Source organism: Ursus americanus, chromosome 17 (genome assembly GCF_024610735.1).
Source record: "Ursus americanus isolate L20-20 chromosome 17, mUrsAme1.1.p, whole genome shotgun sequence".
NCBI lineage: Eukaryota > Metazoa > Chordata > Mammalia > Carnivora > Ursidae > Ursus > Ursus americanus.
Window position 1 is genome coordinate 26,728,350 of NC_142143.1, and position 22,287 is coordinate 26,750,636.

The 22,287-nt window shown below is 45.8% G+C and overlaps 1 protein-coding gene and 1 non-coding gene across 2 annotated transcripts in view; both read right to left on the minus strand.

The window, feature by feature from the left end:
- Positions 1–22,287, minus strand: part of PLEKHG7 (pleckstrin homology and RhoGEF domain containing G7) — a 50,748-nt gene that overhangs the window by 21,686 nt on the left and 6,775 nt on the right. The window contains 13 exon segments of the mRNA XM_087868562.1: positions 842–880; positions 1,633–1,809; positions 5,563–5,643; positions 5,645–5,707; positions 6,476–6,571; positions 11,477–11,517; positions 14,579–14,634; positions 14,636–14,690; positions 14,939–15,145; positions 15,228–15,381; positions 16,579–16,644; positions 17,874–17,938; positions 21,442–21,628. Of these exon segments, the coding sequence (XP_087724688.1) occupies positions 842–880; positions 1,633–1,809; positions 5,563–5,643; positions 5,645–5,707; positions 6,476–6,571; positions 11,477–11,517; positions 14,579–14,634; positions 14,636–14,690; positions 14,939–15,145; positions 15,228–15,381; positions 16,579–16,644; positions 17,874–17,938; positions 21,442–21,628 (1,287 nt within the window).
- LOC123780962 (U6 spliceosomal RNA) lies at positions 1,383–1,489 on the minus strand. Its single transcript, XR_006776557.2, has one exon. It is a non-coding gene; the product is annotated as a U6 spliceosomal RNA (small nuclear RNA).

A 22,287-nucleotide genomic window follows, 5' to 3' on the forward strand; every position in this document is an offset into this window, starting at 1 on the left:
CTGTAATTACCTCGCCATCTGCCCTAACCTAGAAGCTTTCTTTCATAATATCTCTGCTCCTTTCTCCCCTGCATTTATCTCAATTTGATAACATCAGCAGCACCACGATCGAATCAATTTCTCCCCCACTGGACTGAAAACTCCCCCAAACTAGGGGCTGTGTCTAATTTTGCAAATTAGCCCATACAGGGTCTCAGCCCCACACCTAAGCACTTAGTAAGTGTTCAATAAATCTCCATCTATGGTTTTTGTGGTTTTTTTGAATGGCTTGTAAAAATTAAAATCTTGCTCCATGAGGATAGGGACTGGGTGTAAGAGGTCAAAGTAAAAAAATGGGGGAGGAGGTCTAAATATTTACTCACGAAATAAATAGTATTTATCTCAGCAGAGGTGTAGGTTTTCCTCGCTGCTTCTCCTTCCATACAGAAGTCCTATTAACGGCGTTGATAGATGTAAAGCTTTATTTTGTTCCTTTCTGAGAGCCTGGCACTTTGTTAGAAGAATAACTGAACCATGTAATTAACCTACACAAACTGTTGCCATGAATATTGCTTTCAGTTGAAGTAATTTTAAAAAACAGACTTGGAAAGGGTGTTTCCATGCGTGCAGAATTTTGTGTTCATAAAACCCACACAGGAGAGGGGACAGTGGCAAACAGAAGCTGCAAGTTATTTTGGAAAATGTTGACTGGCAGAGGAAAGGATGTCTCCTTCGTGGGAGGGTGCTCGCGGAACTTTCTCAGGCACAAGAGCCCACGCACACAAATCAGACAGCCGTCAACAACTCCCCCGGGGAGGAGGGTGATTCTGTGGCACGGAGCTGGGACATCCCAGGATTTTACCGTTGTGAGCATGGAAATGAAATCCATCAGGAGGGAGGTCTCCGAAGAACCGTTTACAAACCCAAAGCTTGTCGAAGGTCCAGGGAGAAAGAAAGCAAGGGCAGGCACCCTTCCGAGGGTGAGGAATCAAAAACTATTCTTAGAGAGGTTTTCCACTTCGAACTTATCTCCTGGCAAAATTCAAAGACCTCTTTTTCTCCACTCTCCAATATATATGTTCTTATAAGTGTTTCTTACAGATAAATTCTTATTGGCATCTCTCTTCCTTTTTAGAAGAAAGATATTAATTTATAAAATATGCGAGAAAGGGACATTTACTTGAAAATAAATATTTATGATGATGATGGAGATCTTAAAAATGTGTTTAACTTTTTTTTTTTTAATATTCAGCATTATTGATTGAGGAAATTCATGTATTCCACATTACTTCCTGAGTCCTCCCAGGCACTAGGCACAGTTTTAGGTCCTCAGGATACAGCAGTGAACCAGATGGGTTCCTGAGTAGATTCTAGAAGTTGTTTCAGGGCTCGTATTCTAGAAAAAAAATATAGAATGCTTCACAAGTTTGTGCGTCATCTTTGTGCAGGGGCCAGGCTAATCTCCTCTGTATGGTTCTAGTTTTAGTACGTGTGTTACGGAAGCAAACGCTATGTTTAGTTTCTTAAAAGGCCTCGGAAGATGGAAAATGCAATCTCTCAGAAAGATGTCAGTGGACACTTAGATTTCCGGCTCATTAACCCGAACTCCTGATCAAGAGATTATATGGGGATAGAATATAGAATACAAGCCACAGGACTAGAATAAGCGTAGATTTTTATGAATTCTGGTGAATTTGAAAACCCAGCTATTGGAATCTTCCCAGTATAACTCACCTGACTTAACTCCTCTAGGTTTGCAAAAAGTTTCCATACACCCACATGCAGGAGATACTCAGGAGTTTGTAGGTATTTTAATGTATTCATGAAGATCTTTCCAAAAAATGCACATTACTTTCTATTTTCCAATTTTGAAACTTGCCCTTTGCAAGAACATTAAACATAAACCTCCTGAGTATAACTTTACAAGACAATGTAGAAATCAGTGTTTTCAAGGTTTAAGAATTTTACTAAATACAAATGATGACATTTAAGCCCCATAAGACCTATGGGAAATGAGCCGTTCTGTACGAAGTTGCTGTTGCTTGCGTGAGCCCTCACAACATTCCTGTTGAACGTAAGCTGTTCAAATGGGCCTTCTCGGCTTCCCGGGGCCAAAGAAATCTCAAAGGTTCTCTTCCTGCCAATGGCACTAACTTGAGACCAAAACAACATTCATAATGAGTTCTCATGTACTCCTTCCTCTGCCAAAGACCCAAATATCTTGTACATTCAGGAAATTAAAAATAAAGAACTAATGAGTTAATATCTGATACCTGGGAAGATGTTTAGATTTGGGTAAAGACATTAAATATTGACGAAACATTAAGGGAATCTTTTTGTGTTTCTTCCTTGATCTGATGCTTTTATACAACAGGAAAACTGCAGCAAGTCAAGAAGGAATATAATTCTCACACATAACCTGCCCGCATTCTATAAACTAGAGATCAATTTATTGAAACAGGCCTACTTTGTAGAAATATGCTGAAGCATTCAAAGGGACCAATTATTTCAAGGAGTTTAGGTATGAAAAAGCTGGACTGTAGACCACCATCTTCTCCAGTTTCCATTCCATGTGTTAATGCAGTGAATGTTTCTTGAACTTGCATCGGAAGCACCTGGAGACCTTGTTAAATCAGAGATTAGTGCCAACCCTCCAAATTTCTCACTCGTAAGTTTCTGATGGGGTCTGAGATTTTTTTTCTTTTTCGAGAAGGCTCCATGCCCAGCGTGGAGCCCAATGCAGGGCTTGCACTCATGACCCAAGATAAAGACCTGAGCTGAAAGCAAGAGTTGAACGCCTAACTGGCTGAACCGCTGAGATGCCCTGTGAACATGCATTTCTCATAAGTTCCCAAGTGATTCTGATGCCACTGGTCTACGAACCCCACTGTGAGAACCACTGACTTAGAGCTTCCCCAAATCCCATGTACAGGCGTCCCTCATTTTCTTGCACTTCACAGATATACCAGTGTTTACAAATGGAAGGTTTGTGGCAACGCTGTGTCGAGCAAGCCTATTGGTACCATTTTCCAGTGGCGTTGACTCACTTCACGTCTCTGTGCCACATTTTCACAGTTCTCATATTTCAGATGTTGCTGTTTCCCAGAGTCCGTAGTCTCTCATGGTCTGGGAAACAAACTGAGGGCTTCAGAGGGGAGGGGGGTGGGGGATTGCGATAGGCCAGTGATGGGTAGTAAGGAGGGCACGGATTGCATGGTGCACTGGGTGTTATACACAACTAATGAATCATTGAACATTACATCAAAAACTAAGGATATACTGTATGGTGACTAACATAACATAATAAAAAATTATTATAAAAAAATTTAAAAAAATTCTGCTTCTGTTTATCTGGGCAAGGGAGGTAGTATAGGTCGGGGGTCAGTGCTCCATGGTGAATGTCTATTGGCTACCACCCAGCTCCAGTCCTCCCCTTCCCTGACATCTTCTGCTTTTCACCTCAGTATCTACTCTTCCCCATGCCTTCCATGCGCCGTGTACCGAGGTGTCCTCACTCCTGGGCGTGGGCCTTGAGGGCCCCAAACCGACGAGCACTTTCCTTCCTTATCGGAGTAGTCGGCTCAGGAGAGGGCTTGTGACTGAAGCCGGCGCAATCAGCAGGAACAGCATGACGTTGGCTATGAATGCTGAGAAGAGATCCTCCCTCTCTCTCTCTCGCTCTCGCTCTCCCTGGCCTCAAGGACAGCAGCCATCCTGACTACAACGGAAGCCCACCACAGGATCAGGCTGATGCCATTAAGGCAGGGATAAGAGATGGAAAACTATTCTTGTCTTGGTTTTGAGTCCTTTGATCCAACCAAACTTGAACTCTCCCACCTGTGGACTTTACAGCCACATGGGCCACTAAAATCCTGTGTCACTTAAACTCATTTTCTGTATCCTAATACATATCATCTCTAATTCTCAATTTCCTGAGTGTCTTCGTGGTTTAAATTTTGCTGGTAAAGTACGTAACGTTGTGACTGACACAATCAATATTACTTACAGAAGATACTGACGCGTGCGTAGATTTCAAAGAGAAACGGATCTGATCAGCACAGCGAAGAGATGTTACAAGAGAGCCAGAGAGGGTGTTGCCATCCCTCTTTTATGGCTCAGCACAGGGATTGTTAAATGCCAGCCTGTGGGATCAGCCAAGCCTGCTACCCAAATAATGTTTTATTGTAATACAGCAATGCATATTATTTCTCTCTCTCTCTCTCTTTCTTTCCTACAAATTACCTATAGCTTTTTTGGCACTGCAGCAAAAGAGCTGTGTAGTTGCAATGCAGACCACATAGCCTGCTAATCCTAAAATATTTACTGTCTGGACCCCTCCGGAAATGTCTGCCAACCTCTGGTTTAGGAAATGGAGGACTAGAGGGGCGCCTGGGTGGCTCAGTCGTTAACCGTCTGCCTTCAGCTCAGGGCGTGATCCCGGAGTCCTGGGATCGAGCCCCACATCAGGCTTCTCCACTGGGAGCCTGCTTCTTCCTCTCCCACTCCCCCTGCTTGTGTTCCCTCTCTCGCTGGCTGTCTCTCTCTCTGTCAAATGGATAAATAAAATCTTAAAAAAAAAAAAAAAAAGGAAATGGAGAACTAGACTCTCTCAAGGTCAAAGTCAGAGACAGATCCAGAGCTTGAACCCAAGTGTCCCAACACAGTGTATTTCCTGTGAAGGGAGTAGCCAGAGGACAAAAGCCTTATGGGCAGAAGCAGCCCTGTGGGATGTGGGTCCTCCCCTCTGCAGTCTTGGAAGGCAGCTGCTCCCTTCCCATCTTCGCCCTATGGTTCTTCTGTAAGGAATCCTCTGCTCGGAGCTGCCCTCCATTAGGGCTGCAGCCGCGCCGCCTCAGGGCACCATCTCCCGGAGGGCAGCACGAACACACTGTAATCCAACCCCACTGCAGGATGTGTGAGTGGTTGCCTCCGACATCGGTGACTGCCGCCCGACGGTGATAAGAAGCATTTGCGGGGCGCCTGGGGGGCTCAGTCGGTGAAGCGTCTGCCTTCAGCTCAGGTCATGATCCCAGGGTCCCGGGATCAAGCCCCGCAGCAGGGAACCTGCTTCTCCCCCTCCCTCTGCCTGCCCCTCTCCCTGCTCATACTCTCTCTCTTTGTCAAATAAATAAAAACTAAAAAAAAAAAAAGAGAGAGAGAGAGAAAAGAAAGAAAAGAAGAAGCATTTGCTTGGCATTGTCCATGAGGGAACGGGAGTTCCGAAAGAAGGAGGTGATCAAAGGTGGGACGGGTGCTTTGAGGGTGGTCGTGAGCTCCCTGGCCCTTGTGGTATGCAAGCACGGGAGGAGAATAAGGCAGAAGAGATTTCAGACATCAGCTGGGGAGCCGGACTAGTTGACTTAAAAGATCTCACCAAACCTGAGAGGCCATGTTTTTAAAAAAGAAAGAAGAGACAACAAAGTAACAAACAAAAATAAACAATAAATACAATTTTCTTAAGACCCCCTGAAAGAAGGGACCCTCCTCTCAACCCTTTTTTTTTTTAGCATGGTGGGGGAAATGAGTCCCCAGAGAACCAAATTAATATTTTCCATCTGCTGCAAAACTGAAAGCCAGCATTACCATCTCAAGAACTAATAAATAGTCCAAGAAATCAGTGCATTCACTTGCAAAGAGTTCCCACAGGGCCTCTTGCTGCTTTCGTTAAGTCTAATTGGTCGGTGGAAAGTTTTTGATGTGTTTCCATGACTGCCTTCCAGGTTTTATCCTGGACATGGGAGAAAAGAGAGAACAAAACTTTTCCACCTCGGTGAGCTGACCTGCAGTATTGCAGGAACGGGCGATTTCCAGAACCATGTTTCCCAGTGCAGGCCCTTGGCATCGCTCTTGGTAGTGGCCGCTGCAGCTGCTGAAAGCATAGAACTCACATCCAGGTTAGACGTGAGGGACGCTAGTTCCTCCCGACGCAAGGCCTGGGCTGCACAGCACACCGACAGGGCTTCTTGTTTCAAATGAGAAAAAATCCAAATCGGTGTTGTTTTGAATTATGCTTCAGAAGTTCATGAGCCCTTTTCCGTTTATTGAAAAAAACAAAAAAAAAAAAACCAACAACCCACAAAACCTCAAAGAAGCCCAAACCCAGAACTGGGCAGTCTGATCCAGGTTCCCCTGGTGATGCCTGTTGAAATGAACTATTGAAGAACCATGAAAGAAGAGTTTTAACGTTTAAAGAGACCTTTAGAAGATGTCTTATGGAAATAGACCCAGACAGGTGACTAACGGTAACAGCTTTCGACATTTGTACTGGGCTTTCTGGTCTAGAGTGCTCTTCTAGCCATCAGCTTTGTTGAGATAAAATCGCTTCCCTGGGCTTCGGTGTGCCTGCGAGAGAGCGGCCCGTGTTCTGCCCAGCCTCGGGGCTGTCTCCTGCCCTCTGCTGGTATTAGGAACAAGGCAATCACCTGATGACTTCAAATAATGACGGCCACGACAATCAGAGGAAGCCCTGACATGGCAGCAACGAGTTCTGAGCTACCTGAAGGCCGTGGAGCTCGCGGGCTCTGAAGTCTGTCATCTTCACGGGGGACAGGCAGCTTTCCAGACAGGATAGGCACTTGGGTTTGTCTTTGCCCTGCTTAAAGAAAAAGGACTTTCAAGCATGAATCCTTTAAAGACACAACTTTAGTAGCCTCAGAATCTTCCATTCATTCCCTAATATGCATGGGAACAGACTGCACGTCTTGTCTATGAGCCACTAACAGTTGAAAAGGCATTTCTGAGCCAGGGTCTGACCCACAGAACCACAGAATGTCAGACCCGGAGGACAGAAGCCAGTGAGGATGTCTAGTCCAAATGTCTTGTTTTACTTGTGAGAAGACTAAAATCCAAGGCTCAGGACAGTCATAGAGCAAACATAAACTTCAGTCTAGCACCTGCCCTGTGGGTGATGGAACCTCCTTCTCAGTCCTAACTTCTCCAAATACTGGATCACAGTCCCTTAGCATCAAGGTGCCTCAGATGTGTTAGCTCAACTCCATTTAGCAGATGACCAAATAAAGCCCAGACTGTTAAAGGCACTGCCCAACATGATAATTCTCTGCTACAGAATACCAGAATATTCTAGAGACTCTAGTTTCCTTAGAATGGAACCGTCCACTTATCTTTGTTATAGTTTTTATTTTCAATAATACTAGCTTTAAAAATCTGATTACAAGGGTCGTTGCAGAAAATTTGAGCAACAACAAAAAAAACCACGCAAAATCAAAGTTATCTGTAATCTCTATGCCCCGATAACTGCTGAAAACCTTTTTCTGATCGTATTTACAAGTAATTTTAATGGTGTCATATTAATATATCCTTTTGTAACTTGGTTTTTAAACTTCATATGTTTGACCTTTTTACTTTTTTTTTTGACTCATTCAGTATTCTGTTGCAAAATCATGAATTGCCCACTTAAAGAGTTCATTTTACCAATGAAACCGGGAAGAAACTCTCATAACAATGTGGAAGGCTTTCTAAAGTCAACTTGGCTGTGTTTCAAATAAGTGTTTATCACAGATAATTTTTCAACTTGTTCTATAGCCTCAGGCATGAGGCATGGTGCTTGATGGTGGATCTAAGCAATTTGGTGGAAGTTACTCAACTCGATGGGTTGTGAGCAAGAGAAGGCACGGGTTATCTGCTCCTGTGGTTACACGGCTCCCCATGTATCTGGAAGGAGACCTGTAATAGTTCTAGGATGTGCTCAAGGGCAGTGGCTGGTTTTTCTGGTAGGGTTATGACACTGAGAAAGAAATCTGTTAGAAGCTCATTAGCTTCCACAGTAGCAAAGGAATCTTACAGCCAGCTGGAGAACTCCTACAGCAATTGGGACATATGCCTTTTGTTGATGTCTGAAACCATAGCGACTGCATGTTGTGGAAATTAAAAAAATCAGCAGTCAGTTGGAAAATAAAGAAACCGAGACAATAGAAGCAGTGTTGGGGCTGTGGGAAAGTGGGCGCCAGCCCTCTATCTTGAGGGGCACTCACTGTTACTTTCCATGGGTTTGACCAACCTCCTGACCAAAGCGCCAGGTGGACATACCAGTGATGAGGGAGGGGACAGTCCTTCCAGAGGTCACATTAACTCTTTAGAGTAAGAGACCTATTGTTGGGGGTCTTGTTGCTTCTGCTATGGTGGCATTGGCTAGGAGAGGCCATGAGAAGCATTTGAAGTGTATTTGAAAGGAGAGAGAGGACAAAGAAAAGGAATAAGCCAAGGTTAGTTCTGGGGTCTCAAACTTAATAACTAAGAGGTAGATGGGATGGCATTTGGGGCCGTGGAACTGGAGCACAATGACATAGGTGAACGTATACATTTTGGAGAAGTGGGTAAAGATGGCATTGAATTGGTGAGAACAAGCAAGATTTTTGAGAGCTTGATGGGAGAAAGGAAAGAAGCGTGTCCGGGTCTGGTCGTGGAGCCCCACGACCTTGCAGGAGCAGGGCAATGTCAGGATGGAAACAGACTCAGAGCCAGACTCTCTGGGACTGCTGGTGGCCAGTCCCCACCTTGCCATTTAAGAGCGATGTGACCTCAAGCAAGGTGTTCAAGCTCTCTGAACCTCGGCTGACCCATTTGCAAAAGGGGGATGGTAATGTTACCGTGTCGGCTGTTGTGATCATTAACGGATTCACATGTGTAAACTGGGACGGACAGACCCGGGAACGCGTGTAGCAGAATCCATACCTGGTGGCTGGAAACTCTACAAAGGGGTTTGCTTTTATTGCTAATGTTGTTACTGACTGGTTGGGAAGAAATGGAGAGAAGAAAGGATGGGAAGAAAGAACAAATCTGTAACAGATGGGGAAATACGTTACGACGTAGCAGTGTGCTTATTCGATTCCTGTGGATTATCATTTCTAGAGATATGAGTTCCTTGATCAATTAGGCTCAAGAGATGAACGAGAAAGTAGACTGGTTGATTTTCAAGGGAGGAAATACTATATCCTTCTGAAAACGAGGCTTGGGAAGAAACAAATCTCCCTTCATTTCGGAGAACATTTGCTGAAACGTTTTGTCATTTCACTAATTATTCTCTTTGTGGCTCTCCACCGCTGCCTACCCACGTCCAACCCTGTGCAAGCCATTTCGCACATTTTTTTCCTAATTTACATGTCAGTCCAACCTTCTCAGTTGTGAGTTGGTGATGGGCATCTTGGTGTGTTAGCTCTCCAGCCCAGTGCTTGGCACGTACAGTCACCCAGCACACGTGGGGCGTGTTGTTTCTTTAGGGGGAAAATAGATCTATTAAATCTAAAAATAGATTGGTCCTCTTAGAGGAGTGCCCTTGTGGGAGGACCCCTTCCTTATGTAGGTTTCTCCCTTCTGACAGCACGTTCTATCTCCCCGGCAGCTCTTAGAGCTTCCCTGCTCTGGAGGAGAGCTGGTGGGAGATACCCCCTCTCCTGGGACCTCGGACCTGACTGGTAACTGGCCCTGCCTCCATTTGTATGAGGAAGGAGCCCAGGAAAGGCAGTCTCAGATCTGCCAGGAAAACAGTCAAATCGTGTCCCTGAAGAGGGACAACATGAAAGTGACTGAAGAGCAACAGCCCTGGTGACAGATTTTTACCAGTAGTTTCTGATTTGAACCTTGTAATGTTTAGGCTGTGTTCCTACGAACTGAATGTTTGTGTCCTCTCAAAATTCATCTATTAAAGCCCTAACCCCCAAAGGTGATGGTATTTGGAGAGGGGGCCTCTGGGAAGTAATTAGGTTTAGATGAGGTCATGGCGGTAGGGCCCCCACGATGGGCTCTGGGCCCTTATAAGAAGAGGAAGACACAGCAGTGTGCTCTCTCTCAGCCATGTGAGGATGCAGCGAGAAGGTGGCCACCTACAAGCCAGGAAGAGAGCCCTCATCATAACCCGACGATGCTGGCACCCTGCTCTTGGACTTGCCAGCCCCCAGAACGGTGAGAGGTGAGTATTTGTTGTTCGGGCCACCCAGTCTGTGGTAGCTTGTTATAGCAGTCCAAGCTGACGAAGACACCCCGACAAATTTTTTATGATTGAGAGAATTATGTGAAAGTCACTCATACATTGAGTTATGAGAACAGGTAGTTTTCCAAATCCTAACTACAATCATACTGCCAATCATATGGCCAGTCACCGACTGAGTGTCTGTCACACGCCCAGCTCTGAGGTAAGCTCCACAAACATTATTTGATTTACTCATCATGAACACCTTCTGAGGCTACCACTATTGCCATCCCCTCTTTACAGGGAAGGACCTGACGCTGAGGGAGGATAATTCATTTAGCCAAGGTCACAGAGCACTAATTGGAACTACATAGCCTGGAACCTCAGAGGGCTTTGGATTTAGCCACAGGACTTAAAAAAAATATCAGTGTGTGTGTGTCCACAGATGACAAAGTGATTGGAGGCCATGTGGGCAGATTTTTTAAAAAAAATATTTTATTTATTTATTTATTTTGGGGGGGTGGGGAGAGAGCACAAGCAAGGGGAGGGGCGGAGGCAGAGGGAGAAGCAGGCTCCCGGCTGAGTGGAGAGCCCGACACGGGGCTTGATCCCAGGACCCCGAGATCATGAACTGAGCTGAGGGCAACCACTTAACCGACTGAGCCACCCAGGTGTCCCCAGATTTTTTTAAATTTTTATTTATTTATTTATTTTTTAAAGATTTTATTTATTTATTTGACAGAGATAGAGACAGCCAGTGAGAGAGGGAACACAAGCAGGGGGAGTGGGAGAAGAAGAAGCAGGCTCATAGCGGAGGAGCCTGATGTGGGGCTCGATCCCATAACGCCGGGATCACGCCCTGAGCTGAAGGCAGACGCTTAACCGCTGTGCCACCCAGGCGCCCCTCCCAGATTTTTTTTAATAGAATGAGGCATAGCCACGACCCATAAGGCCCTACTGCTCTGCTGGCTGCAGGTGTAAAGATATGATGAAATGTGCCTGAAGGAAAGGCTGGATGGCGGCCAACCCTTGTCCTCTGTAGTAAAGAATCAGGGATCATTGATTTCGATTTATAACTCTTCAATAATTGATGGAACCAAGAATGAATTTTAAAAACCTACTGGGACTCATCCAGCTGGCTTTCCCAGAAATAGATGTGTATTTGTGGAATTTGCTTCTATAATATCTCATTAATTTTTCAGTGTTCACCACGTGCACGGTGCTGATCGCAAACCGGGGCATACTCTTGTGCAAGCCTGCTTCAACGAGTGAGCCGTTTCCTGAGCTGCGTCAGGTTATAAATTCGGGTTGTAAAGCATTGCAATATTAGGATTGCTTGTTTTTTGGCAGATCTCGTTAGCCACTGGCAATTAGCACATTTCGCTGCACAAAATGGCATCATTTGGCATGTTCTGGAGCCGCTAGCATGGATGGGCGGCTATCATTTAAACGCCACGTGCCATCTGCTATCACGCAAAGATAAAGTCGGATGAAGGGGCGCTTCAGCCATCTCTTAGTTTCTTAGCTACGAGAGGCTTAATTAAAACAAAAATGACAGTGCGCAACACTCACCACTCCGCTCTTGGAGAAAGGCCATCTTGGCTTTTGGGTTTCTGCGGAGTGAAATTAAAGAAAATATATTAGTACTTCAGGGAACTGGTGACAGATCATTACAGTACTTTACAAAGCCTGCTTCTCAAATGAGCCCAGCAGAATTTATCCTGCTTTAATTCTCCTTTTGAGAGTCACAGGATGAATATCTATATTTATGCAGATGAACAAATGAAGCAACGTCGCAACCTAAAAGTTGGCATCCTGTTGCTACCTTGAGGTGATGTTGTCCTGCTTTTTAACTAGAGCATTGTTTAGCTTCCTTTCCCCTATCAATTAAAGAGAGATTTATAAAATGTAATAAAAACGTCCAGTAATTCCTTTAAGACAGAGTGTCACGTGTGCGGAGTGTTACCGCAAGCCACGGCAGCCCACGGACTTCAGTGGCCTGACCAGATACGTGGAGACTGCATTGACCCGATAATCCCCAGGTGTGCTAGGAAGACCCCCGAAATGGGGGACCACCCATACATGTTACCCATCTTTATTTGGGGGCTTTTTGTCCTTATTGGCCATCAATCAAAATAGTGCTTAGGAGTTTCTTGAAGTTGCAAAGAAAGTCATGATCCAGTAACACGTTTTTGTGATTATCGGGAAGTAGAGATTAAATGCTGTTCTCTGGAGTTTTCATGTCATCTGCATCAGCTTGTAAAGTTACTCAGAAAAACCTGGGAATTGTCTCTGAGGTTTCGATGAAACGGTCTCATGGCTCAAGATACAAAATGGACGTCTTCTGGGTCTGTCTCCTTTCTGTGAAGTTCGTCAGGCGCCTCTGCATAATGCTTGCATCAGATGAAAGCAATTACCCAAGCAGCATTTACTACAAAGGATGCGCTTGAGGGACTTTTCCTCCTGGAACCCTGAGAGGCAACTGTCGAGCTGATTATCTCGCTCGTTCTGACCACTTTACTGATCTTTTTAAAGGGGAGAGTAGGTGGAATCTCCCTGAGGGACAAATCAGCTTCAAAACTCTTAGCCCTCAAACGCCTGATGGTAAATGTTTATGTCCAATCTGAACGGCAATCATTGGGGTCTCTGGTCTTAGCAATTTCTCTTCGCTTTTCTAACTTCGGGGATAATTTTAGGGCCTTGGGAAAGATTCACAAGTATTCAGAAGGAGATTTCAAGTCTTTCTTGAGTCCACAATCTTATTATCTGTATTAAATATTAAGTTTTGCAGGACTGGAATCTCTATTTCAACATCTTTAGGTGACACATTCGCACATCATAGCCTGAGAAGCGCTGCGAGCACCGTGATGTTGGGATTTAGGGGCTCTGTTCCAAACCCCTCGAGAAGGCGGTAGAGGGAGGTATGGTGGAGGACGCTGTGTGTCTTTTACTATGTGGGATTTACTATGATGCTAGGCACACAGCAAAGAACAACGAGTATGATTTCGAAGCACCGTGCATGGTGCAGACTTGCCTGGGCGCCTTCCCGACAGAGATGCAGGCAGAGCCAGGTCCTGCTCAGGGCTGACGTCCCAGGGGAAGGGGATCTCGCACCTGCTCTCCTGCGGGCTCCTCCAGAGCAGGGCCGCCGTAAGGGCTGGGTGGGAGATAGAACTAGGATTTCGTTCCTTAGCACGGGGCTTCACGAACTTGAGCTGTCACCAGAATCACTTGGAGGGCTTGTTAAAAAACCAGATTGCTGTTCTAAGGGTTCCGCCCCTAAAGTTTCTAATTTAAAAGGTCTGGGCTGGGCCCTAGAATCTGCATTTCTGACAATTTCCCCGGTTAGTACGGGAGCTCCTGCGCTGGGACCACCAGCCTTTGGGAAACACGACTCCAGGTGTTAACCTATTTAGAGCCTTTGCTCTAAACACATGCTAACTAACTTCCATTAAGGGGATGCTGTGTTCAGAACTAGCTCTCATTTCTAGGGGCCTGTCCTTGAGTAGATCATGTAACCCCTCTTGGTTGGTTCGTTCGGGTTATTCCGTCCTATGAGACAGTAGGTGTTGGTTTGGGCTATTGTATCATGTAAGGCGGTAGAGGTGAAACGGATCCCCTGAGAGTGAGGAGCAAACAAATGTTAGTTGTGATTTATTCACTCGTGGCTTCCGGGCTCCATACCCAGAAGCTGGGGTTGCACTTGCAGTGGGGGGCTGATGCAAGCCGGGGTGGGGGGTGGGGGGGCTAGCGGTCAAAAGCCTGGACTCCGTTTGTCTGATTTGAACCAGTTGAAACCACGGCTAGGTCATGTCTTTCTGAGCCTCACTTTCTCCCTCTTGCAGATGAGGAATGAACTTGGTGGTTTTCCAGCGGGGATGCCTGGGGTCCTGGGCTTCCAGGAACACCTTGAAGGTGAACCTGTGGGCCCCTCGCCCCGCTTTCCAGCAATGCAGTCCACCTGGACTGGATTTCCAAACTGGGATGCTTTTGTAAAAACGACTCCGCTAAAAACAAAACCAGTTTAAAAACTGTCAAGAAGGGGGCGCCTGGGTGGCTCAGTGGGTTGAGCATCTGACTCTTGATTTTGGCTCAGGTCATGACCTTGGGGTGGGATCCAGCCGAGTCTGAGTCCCGCGCAGCAGGGATTCTGCTTCTCTCCTTCTCCCTCTCCCTCTGCCCCTCCCTCTGCTCTCTCTCTCAAATAAATAAATCTTAAAAAAAAAAAAAGTCTTAAAAAAAATCTACCAGAAGGATAATCTTTAGCTTTCAAAGTCCTCCCTCAGATCATGGAGGATGTATCCAGAAGAACAGTCTTTTCTTTCACAACCGAGGTGAAGGTGCGGAAGATTTCGCCCTCAGACAGAACATTCTGCCCGATGACGGTGCCTGTCACTGGTGGGCCTGCTCTAGGCCCTAGACCCCCAGTAAATTATTTGACAAGAGGAGATTTGAGAGAACGTCTCTGTAAGTTAGTGCCCAATTCCAAGACTGGCATCCAGCTGGCCCCTGTAATTCACGGCGGGTGCCTGTCCGGATGGGTGAGGCATCGGTTCAAGGGGTTAGGGCACGTGTTTTACTAGTTATGAAATATTTTGGAAACCTCCTCCCCTACTCATTGCAGTGGCTATCCCGTAGCAGGCACACGATGACACGAGGCTGGGCAAACGGGACCTGAATTCAGGAGAAGTGGGTGGTGCCCGGAATGGGCCGCTCCATCGGACACCAGGGGACCCCGGGAACAGCTCAAGCCCAGGGAAGGTGAGCACTGCAGAGCTCCCGTGCCCTCAGCTCGAAGGAGCAGGCTGAGAGCCCACACGCGGAGAAGGTCATCACCTAGACCGCCTGTGGGCATCTGGAAGCATCCGCCAGCAGCCTGATTATGCCTGCTTTCTTAAAAGGACTTGCAGGCCACTCCAGGCGCCAGGCCCAGGAGGGCTGTGATGACACCCCCCGCCCCCAACAGGCACTCAACACCTTTGGAACTTTACTGACCCCTCATGATTTTGACTAACCCACAAACAGGGGGCTCACCTGGAAATGCCAACACAGACATACCCAAAGTGTTCTGACTCAGGAGGATGCGAGGAGAAGGCCTTCGAGGGCAAGCTACGCGCAGGGAGGCGCACTGCCGCAGGGGTGAGGGGCTCCTCGGCCGCCGGCAGCCCTCGCCCTCCGAGCTGTCCACCACGGATGCGTGAGCCAGTCCCTCCGGCTTCAGACTGTTCAGTGGCTCTCCATCTCCCACCACACAAACATGGTTTTAAAGTATACACAAACGCCTCTTGTGATCCGACCCGTTTATCTGCCTGATATTCCTTACTTTGCAATTTCTTTTCTGGGAACAGGGAATGGATCATCATTTGGGCACAAAACGGCACGCACTTGGGTGGCCGAGCTGGCATGCTGCGCCCTCTTCCTGTGCTCCCTAAGCCTGTCTCACGCCTCATCTTGGGAGATTTAGGGCCATGGACGATCTGTTAAGTAATTTAAAAGGGAAAATTCTTAGATAAAGTTTGGCTGATATTTATTTAATTATGTCTTCCCTTGAATTTTAAAACCTGTTTTGATTTGCCCTTTCTCTGCTCTTCTCTCTCTGTGATTGTCCCCGGAAAGCTTGCGTGTGATGCTGCAGACACTGCTAGCTGCTGACCCCACGTGAGCGCTCCCCATCTTTGTCGCTGTGAAGACCCTGCTTTGCTGGGGCGGCACGTGCGGAATGACCGTGCTGACGTGCTCTGCCTGCAGCTGGCAGAGGCCATGTGACTCAAGTATGGCGATGAGATTGAAACTGGACTTGCAGGATGTGGCTTCTGGAAACACTTTTTCGAAGGGGACAGAGTTGGCTAGCTTCTTCCTTTTTGATCTTTGCCCTTCCTGTTATCTGGAATGTGGCTTGATATCCGAAAGTCTACCAGTGGTCTTGCAAAGATAACAGCGGAACAGGAAAACAGAAGGAGCCTGGCAGGTTGCCGACATCTCTTCTGGCCTGGGCTCTGGTTACATTATAAGAGAAATACCCTCTATCGGACGCCTGCATGGTTCTGTTGGTTAAGCGACCTACTCCTGATTTTGGCTTAGGTCATGATCTCAGGGTCATGAGATCGAGCCCCGCATTGGGCTCTGCGCTGAGCATAGAGCCTGCTTAATAGTCTTTCTCTCCCTCTGCCCCTCCCTGCCAGCCTCCCTTGTTCTCTCTCTGCCTCTCTCTCTCAAAAAAAATAAAAAACCTTTACTCATTTAGGTCATTCTAGTTGAATTCTGTTACCTGCAGGCAAATGCTATCCTCACTGACACAGATCTCCCAATCCTGCACTTTCTTCTCCAAGAACAAGGTCATTTTTTGGCATTCTGACATCCTGTGACTTTTTTTTTTACCACCTATTTATGATAAAGTTTCATAATAAGATCACCGGAGTTACAAATTCCTATAATTCTCCCCTTCTTGCTATTTGCCAACCCAATGCTTGTGGTGGATATGAGGATAGAGGAGGGCTGAATTAGGTAGGAACTGGTAAAGTTACAGTAATTTGAATGAGAAATATATTCTAATTTCTTTGGGTATAGAATAATGAAACTGATACATAATAAATGAACAGTCTGCAAATCCAGCCAGGAATTTTCAAAGTGCTATTCAAAAACCATTAGGTAACATAGAATACTGGGAGCCGTACAAGGGGACCCTGAAAAGAAATATTAGCAGCTTCCCTATCAAATGTATCCTTCTCTCGGTAGCGACCCTACAAGCATATAGTGAGAGGGTTAGTATTTAAGGGGATAGATGAGCCTGAATTGGATGGGGATTGGAAAAATTACAACAATATGAGTGAAATGAAATGTAACCTAATTGGACTTTGGGGAAAAGGTTTACCCTTGAGCTTGAACTCTAGATGTTTCACAATCTGGTAAGTATTAGGCATTTGGTAGTTTCCTGAGATCCTATAAGCTATCTTCATATTCCCTGGAGACCTCAGAGAGGGTACAACTATTGGCGGAATAGAAGGACTGGTCTTCCCTGGCCACGTCTAGGCTGGCTTATCTCCGTGCTTCTGTAGTTTTCTGTGATGGTGAAGAATGTGGCGTCAAATTGTCTGGATTTTGATCTCAGCTGTGATTGAGCAAGTGAATAACCTCTCTGGGGCTGATGTTGCCATTTGTGAAATGTAGACAATAATGATATTTACCTATTGTGTGAGAACAATTGAAGTTAGTCAATATAAAGCACTGAGATCTGTATCTGGAACTTAGTAAGCTGTCAATAAATGCTATTATGTTGATTATTGAATTTGCTATGATATAATGTTCTATTTATGTGTCTGTTTATTCCACGAGATTGCCCAGCTCCTTCAGCGCAAGGAACGTGTCTTATCTCTTGGTGTGGTGGGTGCTCACTTAGTATTTAGTCCGCTGTTCTTGATGCACACGAATGAATGACAGGTTGCTCTGCTATTGTCCTCCCTTACGGGCAGTATCTTCCTTCACAAGGTATCTTACTTTGCAGATTTATGTCTTATCTCCCCCCTTACCCTCAGCTCCTAGCTCCTGTTCTAAATCCCTCTGTTTAGTAATAACATAACTCAATAAACATTTGTTGAGTAGATGAAACCATAACCAAACCCTCGCACACCCAGAGTCATCATTGCCAATTCCTGCCACGAACTCCTGCGGAACGTGTACCCCAGTGACAGCAAGCTGCTCTCTGCTCTTTAAATGTGCCCTGGACTTCACGTCTCCACATGTTGGCTCGGGTAGTTCCCATCTGCCTGCCTGTCTCCACTTTGCCTGGCAAACACACATTCATCTCTAAATTCCAGCTTGGACCCTCTTCCTCCAGAAGTCGGCTCTGATCCATTCGGGAAGCTCCATCTCTCTCTCTCCATCCGTCTTCCACCCCCACCTTGTCTTTCTACTCTATAATGATTTTGTTGAAGACTCATACTGTGTCTTATATATTATAGAACCAAAGCACCTCGCCTAGCTCTTGACACAGAGCAGGTATTCGAATAAGCTTCTTAAAGGAGTAGGCAAGTTGACCTACAGAATGATACACAAACAGTCCTCAAACAAATGTGCTTTTCCATTCACGTCATAAATAAATACTCATAAGCATTTACAATAGCAAAGTGCAGTATCAGTCCCTCCCCCTCATTAGAGGTGGTTAAATTACTCTATCCATTTCCCCTTTTCCAGGACACCTTCTGACATAAGGCATCCATTTGGGAGCACGTAGGCCAGGTTTTGGTTCAATTTGCGTGTATGGAGTAGAGGGAAGACAACTGGCTGGCACAGGGTTTGAGCCTTGACCTTGGATTTGTTGCCTTAGTGTTCAAAACCCAGTGATGCTCATTCTGGAAAGGTGGGCATGCCCCTGGAAGGGCGTAACAGATTCTCTGTGGACATGACATTTTTATGTTCATAAGAAGAAGATATGGATTAATAAAAATATCCAGAATCACAGTTGTAATGACATGAAGACCTAGGAAAACAATAAGACAGAACATCTGCATAGAGTAACACGAAGAGACCTGAATTGGTAGAGATGACCTGTCCCTGCATCCCCCGTGCCTGGCGGTGGCCTAGATTTCTGGGCACTCGGTAAAGGACCCCATGTCTATGTCAGCCAGGCTCGTTCAGAGCATTGGACTAATGACATTGATGCAAATGGTTGCACTGAGTTCCGAAAGACTTTGAATTTAGGTCTCGTGGTGGGAGGGGGAGTTGGTGGTTCCAGACTGGTGTCTTATTTTTGCTATTCCAAATAGAATTGCTTCTTATGAAACCGTGGCCTGCATGCAGGCTCATTGTGTCTAGTTCTGGTCTGATCACTTGCTGGCAGCAATTACTGTGGTAAATTCAGAATTTTTTATTTCCCTCCCCTAAACAAGATGGTGTGTGCGGGGGGTAGCGGAATCTTGTGCGGCAGGTGGGGAGAGAAGTTTTTGATACCTCACTTCCTCAGAGGGAGTTTCAGCTAGGAGATGGACTAACTATAAATGCAAAAATGTTTGGGGTGTGGCTGGCAACTCACTGTCTCTGTGTAAATACAGTATAAGTTTATGCTGCCTTTATCTGCTTGGAAAAGCACAACTAAAGAACCATCCGTGGGAAATGCATTTTTCCTCCCTTGCTTGTTTGTTCGATGCTTGGCTGTTCTAGTTATTTGCTTCAGGACAATATTCTGGGCCCAGGAGGTTGTATAACTGGATACCTGACCCAGACTTTGTAGCCCTCTTGGGCTTGCTGGCCTCCCCTCTCCCCTCCTCCCTCTCTACCCTCCCCCCCATTCAGAAACCCAAACCCAAACACACTAACCCTGAGTTGTGTTACCTCAGGTTAGTCATATCCAAAGGGACTAGCCCCATAGTTGCTAGAATAATCTTGTCTCCTTTCTGGTATCAGAATGTCTCCTTATTTTTGTCCTCTGCTGAAGATCCAAAGGTCCATGGTGTGGGCTGGGACAGCAACAATTTAGAGAATCCGGAGAATTCTCCCCTCACTGCTGAGCGGGCCACACACCCGTTGTCAACATACAACAATGAGCTTGCTCTTCCATGTTGGTGCCAGAAGGGTTTTTGGCTGGTGGACATGTGTCCCCCACATGGACCTCAAATGCATACACGTGGTAAGGAATAGATTGGTGTTGGTAAATCGTTCATTCTAATTTACAATCAGCTGGCACTTACTGAGCACCTAAGTACTTTCACATCATTATCATATAGATTTTACAAGCACCTTACAAAGTGGAGATCACTGTTCTCATAGTAGAGCCAAGAAAACTGCAGCTTAGAGGGATAGATAAGCAACTTGTTCAAGGTTACTTTGCTAGTGAACGATGGAGCCAGAATTCCAAGTTTGAGTACGCAAGTCTGACTCTAATAAGACTTGTAAATAGGGAGAAAAGATGCTACAAACCATGTAAGAGCACTAAGTTTGTTTTTTTAAATTGATATCATGATGGTTACTACTTTGGGTAGAAGAGGAAGTGGAGTGGGTTGAATGGAAGTTTCTGGAAAGATAGGTTCATGTCCTAAACCCTAGAAACTGTGCATGGGATCTTATCTGGATAAAGTCTTTGCAGATATCATTAAATGGAAGAGCTCGAGATGAGTTTATTCTGGATTATCTGGGTACACCCTACATCCATTGACACGTGGACTATTAAGAGACGGGTAGAAAAGAGACAGAGAGGAAAGAAGGTTGCCCGAGGATAGAAGCAGAGATGGAATGCAGCCACAGTGAAGGAAGACCTTGAGGAAGCAAGGGAAGGTCCTCCCCTAGAACCTTGGAAGGAGCGCAGCTCTGCCAGTTCCTTGATTCTGGATTCCGGCCCTTCCAGGACTGTGAGAGCGTACATCTCTGCTGTTTTGAGCCCCTGGTTGCTGGTGGTTTGTTATAGCGGCCATCGGAAACTAATGAAGGGCCAGTACAAGTGAGTGGCAGGGGCACTTCACTTACAACCCCGATTCCCAACTCTGACCTTCATGACGTTTGACCTTCACACTTCCCTTCCCTGGTCCTCAATTTCCTTATATGGAAAACAAACTGTGGCGAGACCCCTTCTGTCTCTGGTGGTCTATGGATCAAGGATTTAGGAGCACTGCTCTCAATTTCCCTGCCAGTGGCCAGTGGGTGGGGACAGTAATTATACGGTGACCTTTATCTTGGCAGAACTGTTTGAAGATGAATAATTAAAGCTCCTCCTTTAGAAATATGACTAAGGCATCATTTGCATTTTGTGCAGTGGGCTTAGAGCAAGGACTGTTGGCTTTCAATTCCCGGGTGCAAATTTTAAAGGAAAATAATGAAAAATGCTAAAGATTATGGGGGTTAGCACCTGTCCTATAGCGATATGTGTGTCTTAATGGAGTAAAAGTCTTACTGAAGGTACTATAATTTGGGTAAGGCGTAATCTAATTCTTCTTCCTGCTATGAACGTTGCCCACTGGTTTCTTATCAGGCAAGCTCATGAGGCCTCATTCCTCAGACAGGGTAGTCCTTGTCTGATCGTAAAATTCATGGCAAATATACCTTTTCCAGCTGGTAGCTTTCCAGCAATTGCGTGATTAGAAAAGGTAGGTATTCTATTTTAAGAACCACGGTGTTTTATTCTCTGTGAGAGATACAGTGTGGTTTGGAATGCTTGCTTGTAACTCTGGGATGATTATACAAGAAGAGCAAACTCAGAATCAGCAACAGTCTTAAAAAAAAATCCCCTTCTAAAATAACCAACAGAGAAATGGCAACCGTGCCAATTACGGAACTGTAGCTCTCTTGGTGAAATCTGGGATATATTTTTCCATTATGAGTCTCAGAAGATTATTGGGAACTTTCTTTTGCATGTGTGACTGTAATTTCCAGTTCAACTTTCTGCCAAATGTCACATTTTCTAGAATCCAACTGAGAAGGCAGAAAGCAAGGGGAGCCTGTCGCTCACCGCCCAGGGTCTGCTACACAAGGGCCCCTTCGTGAAAGCAAGGCAACGAACAGCAGGCTCATCCCTGACGAGTCAGTGTCAGCACAGAACAGAGACAGCTTACGGAGTCTCGTCCTCATGGGGGACACCAGATGCTGTGACGCCCAGAGCTCAGTCATGTGCTTTGGGCCCCAGGGCAGCTGCTGGTACCTGTCACTGCCTACTCTCACCATCTTCTTAGACGACTGTCTTTGCTGGACGAGAGACACAATGCTGCCCAGGGGATGAAGCAACATTGGTGCAAATCCCCACTAACCCAAGGTGCATTGAAGAGATGAACACAAATCAGATTGGGAAGATGGGGAAGGTTGAAAGGAGCTGAAGGGAGACACATACATAGTTGGAGGAGAAAATATATAAAACGAAAAGGGGATCAAACACTTTCCCCTACCAGGCTGGTCCTAACCTCACAAACGGACCAATTGACTTCACTTTTTTTTTCCTTTCTTCAACTTGTATTGAACGCCTACCATGTGCCAGGCTGTGTTCCAGGCACTAAGGATAGAGGGATGAACGGAACAGACAGGAGCCCTGCTTCCGCGGAGCGTCTGTTCTAGGGGAGCTGATGCCCGGGGGGAAGAGTCACACACGGTTCCCGCCGTGAAAGGTAGCTGCCAGGCCACCTCCGCCTTCCAGCCATGCCTGGCTCGGTCTCCCTGAGACCACAGCCTCCTCTTCTACTAATTAACAGCACGCTGTCTGTCCTATTTCAAGGCAAAAAAGTTGTAACTATGTGAGGTGATAGATATTAAACTTATTGCAGTGATCTTTTTGCAATATATACATACATATATCAAATCATTGTATTATACACCTTAAATTTACACCACGTTCTGTGTCAATTATATCTCAATAACATTGGGAGAAAGAAAGTAAGCAATACAGTAAAATATGGTGCTATGGAGCGTGA